At 43.3% G+C, this 13,269-nt stretch overlaps 1 protein-coding gene across 5 annotated transcripts in view; it reads right to left on the bottom strand.

The window, feature by feature from the left end:
• TXNDC11 (thioredoxin domain containing 11) overlaps positions 1-13,269 on the bottom strand; it is a 65,308-nt gene extending 52,039 nt beyond the window's left edge. For 2 of the 5 annotated variants that reach the window (XM_025369527.1, XM_025369528.1), the window contains exons 1-4: positions 12,824-13,269; positions 6,393-6,609; positions 3,635-3,732; positions 529-658 (exon numbers count right to left, since the gene is read on the bottom strand). In XM_025369527.1, the coding sequence (XP_025225312.1) occupies positions 529-658; positions 3,635-3,732; positions 6,393-6,609; positions 12,824-13,080 (702 nt within the window). In that variant the 5' untranslated portion in view covers positions 13,081-13,269. The remainder of the gene's footprint in view (positions 1-528; positions 659-3,634; positions 3,733-6,392; positions 6,610-12,823) is intronic. The other 3 variants (XM_025369529.1, XM_025369531.1, XM_025369530.1) reach the window with 2 other exon arrangements.

The raw sequence follows: 13,269 nt of genomic DNA, 5'->3' as shown, positions 1-13,269 counted from the left end.
AAGGGTTGAAGTTGGCAATGGGGAAGCAGGAAAGAAGCTACATTAGTAAAGTTAGAAAACTTTCTGTAAATAAGACCTTGAAATAGTTATATACTTCATAACATGGAAGGAAACATATTTCCAGTTTTCAAAAAAGTCAAACTACAACTAACAAGAAAAACCAGGTATCTCATAGTACAATGCTATGAGAAGTGTCAAATAATATTCTTAGAAATTTGCAGCTGCACAGAAATTGTAAGTTAATTCTCATCTACTCTAAGTTAATTGTGAGGCAAGATGAAAATCTGTTGAAAATTCCCTAACAAAAAAACAAAGATTTTGCTAGTACTCTATTCTCTTAAAACTCTCTTGGACAAACCATCCTTACAGTCATATCTCAGAAAGCATTTAACTGGGGCTGATGCATCACATGACCTTCGACTTGCTGCAATTCAGGAGGTTTTTTTTAAAACCCCTTTAATACAAACAATCCAATACAACCCAGTGAAAGGCCTTGAGTATGGAGGAGGAGATATGAAAGACAAGTACCTCGTAGTTTGAGAGAAAATCTAGTAATTCTGATTGAGATGGGATGTAGAGAAGTGGTTTCATCACCCGGCGGACAAACTTCTCAATGTAAACAGCACTCATGGGGCCTTTGTATTCGATTGGTCCAAAACTAGTACCAAAAAATAAAAATAAAAATAAAAATAATACACCATGCATTAAGCCTGTAATGTAGAACTAAAATCATCACCACCACAAAATGAAAATGTCTTGCTTTGGGATCCAACCAAGTCACAGATCAGTAGCCTGCTTTGCTCAGGAGGTGACCAGAGAATTAAGAATAAGCATTTTAGGTGAGGAGAGGCGGAAGCAGCCCCTATCCTTCTATGATCTTGAATTCAACTGCAAACTGAATTGCCAAACAAAAAACATTTATTCTTGTCTCTTAAAAAAAAATTAATTCCCACAATATTTCTTTTAAAAACAAAACAGAAAGACAACCCTGGAAATTGACCTCATGCTAAGGGATTCTAGGATTTAACTATACAATTCAATGTAGGCGGGCAGATTTTCCTTCTACTAGTCACTGTAAGGTAAGGGACAGGTTGAACAGTTGGCCCTTGCCCTACTAAAAAGAAATAGGCGGACAAAGGATCACTGAATGAACCTTAAACTCATTTGAAGCTTTATTACAACAACAACAAATTATGTGAAGGTCTGAAGTCAGTGACCAGTATAAATGATCTGTCTTCCTTTCCCCTCCAGTTGTGCCTGGGAACACACACAATTTGATTCAGTGCCACCAAGTAATACCACCACCATTCAGTTATCCTTCTAAGCTAATCAGAATTCTCATGTGCCTCTCTTCAATCTCACGCAATACAGACACTGCCCATATATAATTGGATGGTAGGTGGCAAGGGTGGGGGGTTATGGTGAAATTCAACAACTGCATAATCATTCTTTTCTCTAAACAGAAATTGACATTAAGCTTACTGTTAACAGTAACAATAGAGCCCAGTTAAGAATTTTATAAAGGTTGTGATTATAATACCAGAATACATGGTTACAGAAATTCACATAGACACACACACACACACACACACAGTGATGAGATAAACACAATTCTTCAATGTGCACTGCAGAATGATGTCAAAGGAATATTAGCATGAAAAAAAGTGAAAACAGCATTCTCTACATGTACAGCTGGGAGACAGTTAAGAATTCGACCAAATCAAGACTTACTACAAATTAGTTCAGTCTAAAAATTACCACCACCACCAACCCCATCAACCACCAATAATTTTTAATTTAAAGGAAGAAATCAAAAAAGCATCTAACTCATCCCAGAAAAAGGGGCCACCAATCTGGAAACCTCAACTACTCAGGCCAAGAGGCTTTGCTGAGTTTTCCTGGTGTGATGTTACAAGGGTCCTAGTGACTTATAAAACCCAACAACGCAAAGACAGGGGTGTGGAGGCAGGCATTTCAAGGTGCATGCCACCTCAAATTCCTCATCTGTAAAATAAGAACGTTGGACATATTTCTAAAGTTCCTTGGAGGTCCCTTCAATCTTTCTGCAAAAGCTAAGCAAACAAATATACATACATATATGACAATACTGTATACCCACATATCCCAAAATGACATTTGTACTTGATTCCGTGGAACTCTTCTGATTTTAATGTCACATCACATTAAGTCCACCCCTGAGCAGCCTGAAAGGACTATACCCCCCTACTAGGCTTCCATGCCCTTTTTCAAAGCCAAAAAGAAATGCAAGGACTTCAGCAGGGCAAGCTCATCATCCCATTACAGACCACAGAGTTAAGTACACCACCTTACACTTACCTTTAAAACAAAAAGAGTAACTCTGAGAAAGTATTCCTGTATCCGAAAACGCCTGTACTTGAACCTTCCACATAAAGGCAGAACCTCTAAGTTACTGGCCAAAAAGTGGGGAAGAAATCTGAAAATCATCTTAGTGGTCCCTAAGCAAACACTGGCTTGTTACTACAAATATTAAAATACAAACTTCTAATATCCAGAGGAAAACGTGGGGGTAGAGATGGAGTAAGAAAGTGTGTTTTTGCCCAAATACCAGCTAATAGTTCCTGGGAGTCAATACTGTGTGCCAGACAACAGCTTATGTTACAGACACAGAAATGGGATGGAATGTGACAGATAACCCACAAATCATTGTTTGTTGATGTCTGCTGTAAATCCCCAGTGATTATGGCCCAAGAAGTTTAGAAGGAAAAAGCAAAGCTCTCTATTAATCAAATCTCCTTTACCCATTTTACCTTCAACAAACTTCAAGCCAATTACCCTGAACAAAGTCCAAAGTCCTATCTCCTGTCTCCAAAACCCTTCAAGTCAGATTTTTAGACATTACTTATCATTCACAGCAGGGTCTGGGCTGTACTCTAGTACAGCCCAGGTTGAGACCAGCCTGGCCAACATGGTAAAACCCCGTCTCTACTAAAAATACAAAAATGAGCCAGGCATGGTGGCAGGCGCCTATAATCCCAGCTACTCGGGAGGCTAAGGCAGGAAAACTGCTTGAACCCGGAGGCGGAGGCTGCAGTGAGCCGAGATTGCACCATTGCACTCCAGCCTGGGCAACAAAAGCTAAACTCTGTCTCAAAAAAAAATTAAATAAGATAAAATAAAACGCTTTCCATTTTTCAGCCCTCTTTGTGACTTCAGAATTGTGGACATGGGACTGTGTACCTGTAGTAATTTTCTTCCCAATAGAAAAGATGGTAAGATACACTCTGGACTCTGCTATGCCTCCAGGTGAAAGGATAAGACACTTGGTGGATTTTTACATTACAAAACACTCTTACAATATCTGAAATACATTGGAGTAATTGGTACTTTGAAAAACAATGCTGTAAAATGTGTAATGACATGAAAAGATGCTCAAAAAAGTGAGAAAAGCAGTTTAGGAAAGAGTATTACTGCCTGATCCCACGTTTAGCTTTAAAAAGGGTGGTGGATTATCCAGCTCTTTTATTTTTGCTTATCTGTATTATCTAAATTTTCTGTAGTGAGTATCTAATATTTTAATATAGAAAAAATGCAAAATTCATTTATGAACTGGCAAACCAAACTGGAATGAGAAACCTATTTAAAAAGTTCTTACCTCCGATGATATAGATATATTACAGGAAAATAAAAGAAGTGTTTCTGTTTTCTGCATTTCCCCTGGTTCCACCAACAGTTAATTGCCACAAACAACACCTGCAGAGCCAAAAAAGGGTTTCAAATGACTGTGAATAACAACTGAAAAGTTACCAAGATTTAAAAGATGAAATTAAAAATGGAACTATTCCTCTCTCACTGAAACAGAAAGTACGAAAAAAAAACTGTTTTGAGTTTTCAAAGGTCATCATTTATCACTAAAATAAAAAAGAAAGACATACTCTTATCTATAATGTCCAGCCAGGACTTGGACCATGTTTACCAATCTTACCATGCAGTAAAGTTCAAAAGATTTTTATGTGTTTCCAAAAATAAACCAACTTTTTTCCCTACTGAGTACATGGAATAGTAAGCTCTCAATTTGGAAGAAGCTGAAATCTTTTTTTAAAAAAAGCAGCAGCAGTCGCTGGATTGCACTATAACCCCCACAACCTGTCACTATGTGATCGTAAACAAACTGCTTCACCCCTTACGCCTGCGGTCCTGCTTCAGAAAAACAGGGCTAACAGCATCGGCTTGCAAGTGGTTGAGAATTAGCACAGGGCCTGGCGCACCAGAGTATCATTATTATTATACTAATGCCATCACTCAGAAGGACATACTGCTTAGGTTGACAGTAAGGTAGCCAATTCACACTTATTAATAAAACACAATAGATTTCCCTCTTGTGCCCAACATGGGCAACATGAACTTTGTTCTCTAAATTTGGAAGGCTCCACAGTTTCTAAGAAAAACCAACTGAGAGTTCCAAATGAACTTCTGGAACTCGGCTGCCTACACACGTTACTTCAGATCAGTGGTTCTGAGCAGGAGAGTCTCAGAAATCTGTGGGACGCTTTTTGCTTGCTGCAATGACTGGGGGAAGCTACAGTACATATGTAGGGCAGGGCCATTGGTAGATGTCCTGCTACACTCAAACCTGCTTTGCACACAGAAGAATCATCCATAGCATTTCAAAGGAGTTCAAAATGCCTGCCAAACACTAATGTTGGGGAAAAACTGTTATTATCCAAGCCCAGAACCTAGCTCCATTTTACATGTGAATCTAAAGCATGCTTTTTGTGTTCACTGGATTTTTCAGGAAAGCAACTTCTATGTAAACTGAGAGCAGAAAGGGCTTTGTGTGGTTCAGGATTTTACCAAGATTGTTCACCATTTAGGATAATCAACTACTAAGAGCACTGTCCCTATGGCAGGTAAGTCACCAACATATCACCTTTATCAGTCTACATTTGTAACTATCCCACTCACAGCGGTTCTACATAAAGGTATATGGACCCGTTCTGACTGTGCACTTATATACTAAAATATATACAATTTAGTTACAAATTACTTTTTCCCCCCCAACTTTATGTTCCAGTCAGTGCATTAGATTATTTTGAAATTACATGTATAGGAAAAATTTATCATCTATGAATTCCTTTTCAGGAAGAAAAGGGGACATCAAAAAATACTTATTTTCTTTTTTTTTTTTTTTTAACCGCCATTTATTTTTTATTTTTATTTTTTATTTTTTTATTTTTTATTTTATTTTATTTATTTATTTATTTTTTTCAGACGGAGTCTCGCTCTGTCGCCCAGGCTGGAGTGCAGTGGCCAGATCTCAGCTCACTGCAAGCTCTGCCTCCCGGGTTCCTGCCATTCTCCTGCCTCAGCCTCCCGAGTAGCTGGGACCACAGGCGCCGCCACCTCGCCCAGCTAATTTTTTGTGTTTTTAGTAGAGACGGGGTTTCGCCGTGTTAGCCAGGATGGTCTCGATCTCCTGACCTTGTGATCCGCCTGTCTCGGCCTCCCAAAGTGCTGGGATTACAGGCTTGAGCCACCGCGCCCGGCCAAAAAATACTTATTTTCTAAAGTGCAACTGGGGTCCACTGGGCTGAAAACCACTGCCATAACAGGTGACTTATTTGCCTATATATCTTTCTTACCTAGCCCAAAGGTGGCATTCCTTATCTGTTGAATATAGTTCTGGTCCAAATATTAAAAAGGTCGGCCTTGTTACAATGTAGTCATATCATACATAAATTTTCTTACCTGAAATACCTAACTAGCGGCTGAGCGTGGTAGCTTAAGCCTGTAATCCCAGCACTCTGGGAGGCCAACGTGGGTGGATCACAAGGTCAGGAGATGGAGACCTCCTGGCTAACACAGTGAAACCCCGTCTCTACTAAAAATACAAAAAATTAGCTGGGTGTGGTGGCGGGTGCCTGTAGTCCCAGCTACTCAGGAGGCTGAGTCGGGAGAATGGTGTGAACTTGGGAGGCGGAGCTTGCAGTGAGCTGAGATCGCGCCACTGCACTCCAGTGACAGAGCGACACTCCGTCTCAAAAAAAAAATAATAAAATATAATATAGATAAATAAATAAACCTAACTAGCAAGTATCAAATGGATATGCAAGAACTAGGATTTTTAGTCCCTCTACCTTTTTTAATGCTTAAACCAAACAGTATGGCACCCCAGGATGAGCACTGGCCTGTGTTATGAGATTCAGAATCTGCTCTCACACTTGCCTCGGACTACAGTCACCACATTTGGAAATCCTTTCTTTTGCTTTACAGAAGGCTCTGTAACTTAGAAAGGACTCTCAGAGTTCACCTTGGCAAAGTCTGCCCATTGGGCAAGGTGTCTCTGTGGGGACATCCTGCCCTACATACAGGACTGAAAGTCATTTGATTCTTAAGCTGAATGTGAGCATTACCTGGTCTGAAAGCCGACTTGCTGCTTGCTGAATTTCTGCCCTGGCAGCGATGGACTGTCCACACCAAGGGGCATAGAAGAACAGCAGTACCACCTCTGAGTCCCGGCGAATGTACTCTGCATAGTCCAGCTGTCCCTGGAAGAGGTCAAGCACTGGAGACCTCGGGGAGAAAAAGCTGACAGGTGGCTTTGCTGGTATTATCACATCTTTTGCTCGACTAAAAAAGAGCAAACACAGAAAAGATTGCTTAGTTTATCTCCTTCTAAAAATAGCTCTGTGGAAACAGAACGAAGCTTAAAAGAAAAATCCTCTTTTGAATAAGAAAATGGAGTCCCAAAATCACTGCCCTAGAAAGGCAACATCTGGCTAAGCAAATGCAAGACATGAATAATATGTTGGAAACAATTCTCTGAGATTCTGTCCCCTAGGTATAGGCTGGAAGGGCAGTGGAGAGCAGAGGAGGATGTCTTTGAATAATCCATATGCCTGCCCCCCATACCTCAAAGACTTCATCCTCCTTTTTCTGCAGCCTGGCTCTCCAAAGAAGCCACTTATCTCCAAGGGTTTAGAACCACCAGCATGCGAGCTCAGAATTACGGTGAGGGAGCATGTACACTACTACTAATGATTTCCATGGGAGATGCTCACAGTCAACTCAACTTTGAGAAAACATTAAGCTTATTAGCTGGAGTTGGCTTGTACTTATCCAGGACATTCAGCTAACAGTAACAATTAAACAATAATATACATTCCTCCAGATATATATCATAATCCTAAGACTAATGAAGATGAGTAACAAAGCAACAGCCTATTTAACTGGAAAATGGGCTTTTTGAACACTTGAGTTTCCCACAAGAAAGAGATCAGGAGGAAAAAGAAAATAACACTGGACAAACAAGAGGTCAGAAGTAACTTTCCTCATCAAGACCTAAAGGTCTAGGCCCAGGCTGCATTCCACCAAGTAGAAGGGCCCTAGTAAACACCCTGAGCTGTCCATGTAGCTGCACTCACATACTATAAAACGATTATAGCAGGTTTGCTAAGAAACAACGGAGACCCAATTATGCACTATCTAAATGAGATAAATAGAGAATATAAACATGGAAACCTAAAAAACGATTAGATTAACCCCAAAGAAAGTAAAGGAGGCCAGGCGCGGTTGACTCACACCTGTAATCCCAGCACTTTGGGAGGCTGAGGCAGGCAGATCTCCTGAGGTCAGGAGTTCAAGACCAGCCTGGCCATGGTGAAACCCCATCTCTACTCAAAATAAAAAAGTAGCTGGATGTGGTGATAGGTGCCCGTAATCGCTTGAACCCAGGAGGCAGAGGTTGCAGAGAGCCGAGATTGCACCATTGCACTCCAGCCTACGTGACAAGAGCAAAACTCCATCTAAAAAAAAAAAGAAAGGAAGGAACAAGAAAAGAAGCCAGATGGTACAAATGGAAAACGAGGAGCACAAAGGTACACTTAAACCCAACTACATCAACAATTACGTTACATATAAAAGGAGGGGCCAGGTACAGTGGCTCACGCCTGTAATCACAGCACTTTGGGAAGCCAAGCTGGGCAGATCACGAGGTCAGAAGATGGAGACTATCCTAGGTAACACGGTGAAGCCCGGTCTCTACTAAAAAAATACAAAAAATTAGCTGGGCGTGGTGGCTGGGGCCTGTAGTTCCAGCTACTTGGAAGGCTGAGGCAGGAGAATCGTGTACGTTGCAGTAAACTGAGATCACACCACTGCACTCAGCCTGGGCAACAGAGCAAGACTACGCCTCTCAAAAAAAAAAAAAAAAAAAAAAAAGGAAGCAACCTAATTGGGAGGAACAGACTGCCAGACAGGATAAAGCAAGACCCAATTATGCACTATCTAAACGAGATATACTTTAAATATAAAGATGTAGGATAAAGGCATAAGGATAAGAAAAGAAAAACTATGTAAACAGTAAGCATAAGAAAGCTGGCATGACTCATGAGGTAAAATGATAAACTGGGGTATATTCTTACCCCAGTTTACTTAATTGTTACTCCACAATAAAAACGAAAAACAAAACCTACTCATATATATTATAACTGGGATGAGTCTCAAAATGATTATGCTGAGTGAAAAAGGTGCTAAAGAGTACATGCACTATGACTGCATTTATATGAAATTCCAGAACAGGCAGAAGTATTCAACGGAGCAAGTCACCTATTTATTCACTCAAATATTTTAACTTTCAATCAGAGAGCTTTCAGTCTACGCAGAATGCCTTCATAACCCGAAAAACTCAATCACTTACACAATTATTCAAAAATTCTTTACTGAGCAGCTGTGACTATGCTTTGGGAATGAGCACTGAGGCTGCAGCAGCTAGCACTGTGTGTTGTCGAGGAGATCACTTTCTAAGGGAGGAAGACAAGAAAAACATCAAATGTGTAAAAAATAAAAATATACAACATGCTCGCTGCTATGTGAAAAATTTAACAAAGTGATATACAGAAGGACACGGCAGCTACTCTGATGGCGTGGTGGTTTGGGAGGTGCTATAATTTAAGCTCTGAGACCTGAATGACAAGAAGATAGCCATGCAAGAGGTGAGGAAAGCACTACAGGGAAAAAAAAAAAAAAAAGGGACATGTTTTCAAGAGATCCAAAATTCTACTCTTTGGAGAAATTATTTTTCTACCATTCAAACTGCATATGGCCAAGCGTGGTGGCTCAGGCCTGTAATCCCAGCACTTTGGGAGGCCGAGGCGGGTGGATCACATGAGGTCAGGAGTTTGAGACCAGCCTGACCAACACAGTGAAACCCCATTTCTACTAAAAATACAAAATTAGCCGGGCATGGTGGTGCACACCTGTAATCCCAGCCACTTGGGAGGCCGAGGCAGAAGAATCGCTTGAACACGGGAGGCAGAGGTTGCCGTAAGCCAAGATCACTCCATTGCACTCCAGACTGGGAAACAAGAGCAAAACTCCATCTCAAAAGAAAAAAAAACAAAAAAACAAAAAAAAACACGATGTAAGCATCAGATAACGCAATCTGAGGAAAAATGTAGGTCTGACAGCAGAAGAAAGGATAAAGAGCAACTCAGTAATTTTGCTCTGCATATTCAGAAGCATTCCCAAATGGGCCAGAGAAAGTACAAGGCCAATCAAAAATCAAATATTAGCCAGGGAGAAGAAACACTGGCCTCAATTCCATCAGAAACACTGGTGAGTTTCTATTTAACTCATCAATCTGCTTCATGTTTTAGAGAAACTATACCTAGAGCAAAGATTTCCTGCAGCGATGAGGGTTATGTCTCGTGTACAAAAAACTCAAGAGTTGGTTGCAAATAAGGTGGCCTGTTGTTGCTGAGCCAGTGGCATGTGCCTATAGTCTCAGCTACTACTATACTTTGGAGGCTGAGGCAAGAGAATTACTTGAGCCCCGCAGTCTGAGGCTGTAGCATGCCATAACTGCACCTATGAATAGCCACTGCACTCCAGCCTGGGCAACATAAAAAAAAAAAAAGCCTGTTGAAACCCCAATTTTCATATGAAATTCATACCTTACATCACTTCCTTGCAAAGACCATTTGAGGCAGCTTTGAAATTACAAAATGGAATAAAGCAAAATAAATACATGTATACATATATACGTATCTACACACAACTTTTTTTTGCCTCTAAATCAAGGTAAAAGAAAGGTGAGCAGGATGAAGAGACAGAGGTAAGTAAAGATTAGATGCCCAGAAATGCACAATTATTCACTGTGGCTCAACCTCAAATCAACCTTTTCCATATTATCTGGTTTGAACTCAGCCGAGCCACAGACATTGAAGAGAGCAGTCATTTATTTCAAGCCTGGAGCTGTTCGTAAAAATTAAAAAAAAAAAAAAATTCCTAGGCCAGGAGCGGTGGCTCACGCCTGTAATCCCAGCACTTTGGCAGGCTGAGGTAGGAGGATCACCTGAGGTCAGGAGTTCGAGACTAGCCTGGTCAACATGGTGAAACCTCATCTCTACTAAAAATACAAAAATTAGCTGGGTGTGGTGGTGCGCACCTGTAATCCCAGCTACTCGGGAGGCTGAGGCAGGAGAATCACTTGATCCCAGGAGGTGGAGGTTGCGGTGAGCTGAGATTTAAAAAAATCCTATTCTCCCTGAAGCCTTATTAAAGGAAAGATCTTAAAAGTGAAAGAGGAAAAGGGAGGTAGAAATGTTAGCCAGCTGTACATCAATAAATAGTATCATCACATCATTCAAAGATGACCCTAAAAAAATTAATCTGAGTCTATTCAAAGATGGTCAAATTTGCCAGTGACACAGAAAGAAGATGAAGCAGCAGCCATTTACTGGTTCACGCTCCTTGTCTGAAGCAAGAAAGGATTTTATTTTGCCTACTCTAGTAAATGGATTTACTCTCTTCCTTCTGAATCTCAAAGGACTTCCATATCAATTAAGTCATGCTGTCTCAGAACAAACATTAACCATTATTTCCATACTTTAACAAACCGATGTAAATAAACTCCACACCCCTGGAGTGGGGAACCTCTCTTCCTAATCTGAACCTAAATATCACCTCGCAACACTCTACCTTCTAAAATACTTTGTACATTGTCCTTGTGGGAGACAATAATAAAGTACAAGGTTAAGAATCTAGGTCCTGACAATAAATGATTCAAATTCCAGCTCAGTCACTTAACATGTGGGTGTGATTTGGGGCAGGTTCTGAAACATCACCAAGGCTGGACTCCTTCATCTGTGCATTGGGAAAGATAACAGTATATTCGAACTTTAATGGGTTCTGTGAGATTTAAATGACACCCATACTAGGCTCTCAATTATGTATTAAATGAATAAATGCATTCATGGAAACAGTGGTTCCCAAGCAGGCAGTTCTGCTCCCAGGGGACATCTAACAATGTCTGAAGCCATTGGGGGTTCTTACATCTTGTGGGGTGTGCTACTGGTATCCAGTGGGTAGAGGCCAGGGATGCTGCTAAACATCCTACAGTGCACAGGGCAGCCCCCACAACACAGAACTATCTGACCCAAAATATCAACAGTGCCAAGACTGAGAAACCCTGCTGACAGTACAGTACCTGGCCCATGGAAAATGCTGAGAGTTACTATAATTTATCTTTGCACTAAAATCCCCAATCTTTTGACACCTCTTTGACAACCAGCCGCATATCGTGCTAAATAAACTAAAAAATGTTCCAACGTGAAATCACAGATTATGATCATAGCAGCAATACAGATCTCACAAATTGGGATCCCAAAAGACCCACCGTTGATTTGGGAGACCAGAAGTACACCTGAAATACAAAGTCAATTTTGTATGTGTGTACATTCCTGAAAACACAGACATGAGCTTTCATTTACCTACTCCCTACACCCCAGCCTACTGTCAGGTCTTTTTATCAATTCCAGGGAAACACCAAGCTTGTCCAGCCTCAGAACCTCCACATTTGCTGTTCGCTACCTTGGACACGCTCCCCCCAGATCTTCCCAGCGCTGGTCCCTTCTCCTTTTTGTATAAGCTTCAAATGTCACTTCCTTAGGAAGTCTTTCCTCACCGCCATCGTTTCTATGCCCTGCATAGCACTGAAGCTTTAAAAAATTATATTATGTTTACTTGCTCACTGTCCCATCCACTCAAGGGAGCAAAGAGTTCGCCTGGACAAGTGTCCGGCACATAGTAGGTGCAGATAAATAATCGTTAGATCAGGCCGGGTGCCGGGGCTCTAGGCTGTAAATCTCAGCATTTTGGGAGGCCAAGGCGGGTGGATCACGTGACGTTAGGAGTTCGAGACCAGCCTGGCCAACATGGTGAAACCCTGTCTCTACTAAAAACACAAAAATTAGCCAGGCATCGTGGCGCGAGCCTGTGATCCGAGCTACTCGGGAGGCTGAGGCAGGAGAACCCCTTGAACCCGGGAGGCGGAGGTTGCAGTGAGCCGAGATCGCACCACTGCACTCCTGCCTGGGCGACAGAGCGTGACTCCGTCTCAAAATAATAATGATCGTTAGATCAATGAGAGCGGGAATTCTAAAAGCGGTCTGGAACTCTCAGACGGTTGTGGATCTCTTACACCGGAAGCTTAAGGGGAATAAAATCGGTGAGAAATGAGGGTCCTACAGCCTGGGCCGAAGTGACAGGTCCACCCCTAGAGACTCCCACAGGTGAGGAGCACCCCGACCCTCCTCCCTCGGCACTAAGGCGGGACGACGGGGCGCGGGGCTGCACCCGGAAGCCTGGCCATAATGTCCGCGGGCGGGCCGGGGCAAGGGGAAGGTGGGAGGCCGTGGCTGCAGGCTCCAGGAGGGGCCAGCAGTCCTGGGCAACGTCAGGCCCGACTTCCCCGGCGGAGGCCGCTGCGACCCGGCCCTGCAGGCTCCAGGCGGCAGAGCAGGGGGAGCGCCGCACCGGGGCCCCGGGGTCCGGGCCGCCTCACCTGCAGGTGAACTTGAGGGCGAGGAGCAGCGCGCAGCCGAGCGCCACGGCCCCGCAGAGCAGCTCGGGCCGCTGGCGCGCCATGAGGGAGGCGCCACGCAGCCCGCGACGGAGTCGCCCCGCCGAGGACGCTGTGGCCGGGGCCGGGCTCGGGCTGAGGCAGTCGGAGCCCGCGGGGCCGCCGCCACCCCCTCCCTCGTCCTCGGCGTCCTCGCTGCTGCTGCTGCCGCCGCCGCCGCGGCCTCCGCATTCCGACATTACATGCTCCCCGTCGCCGGCTTTATGCCGCCGCCTCGGGCCCGAAGGCCCGGCCCGGCCCGTCGCTCCCCAATCCCGCAGCTCGCCGCGCCCGCTAACCCGGACACTCCACGTCAGCCTCGCCGCCGCCTCAGGGTCCGCCCCAGCTCACACCCCAGAGCACACGGCTCCTCCCACCGCTCACGGAGT

The sequence above is a fragment of the Theropithecus gelada genome, chromosome 20 (genome assembly GCF_003255815.1).
Source record: "Theropithecus gelada isolate Dixy chromosome 20, Tgel_1.0, whole genome shotgun sequence".
In the NCBI taxonomy this organism is placed as follows: domain Eukaryota; kingdom Metazoa; phylum Chordata; class Mammalia; order Primates; family Cercopithecidae; genus Theropithecus; species Theropithecus gelada.
This window is presented reverse-complemented; position numbering and strand designations above follow the sequence as displayed.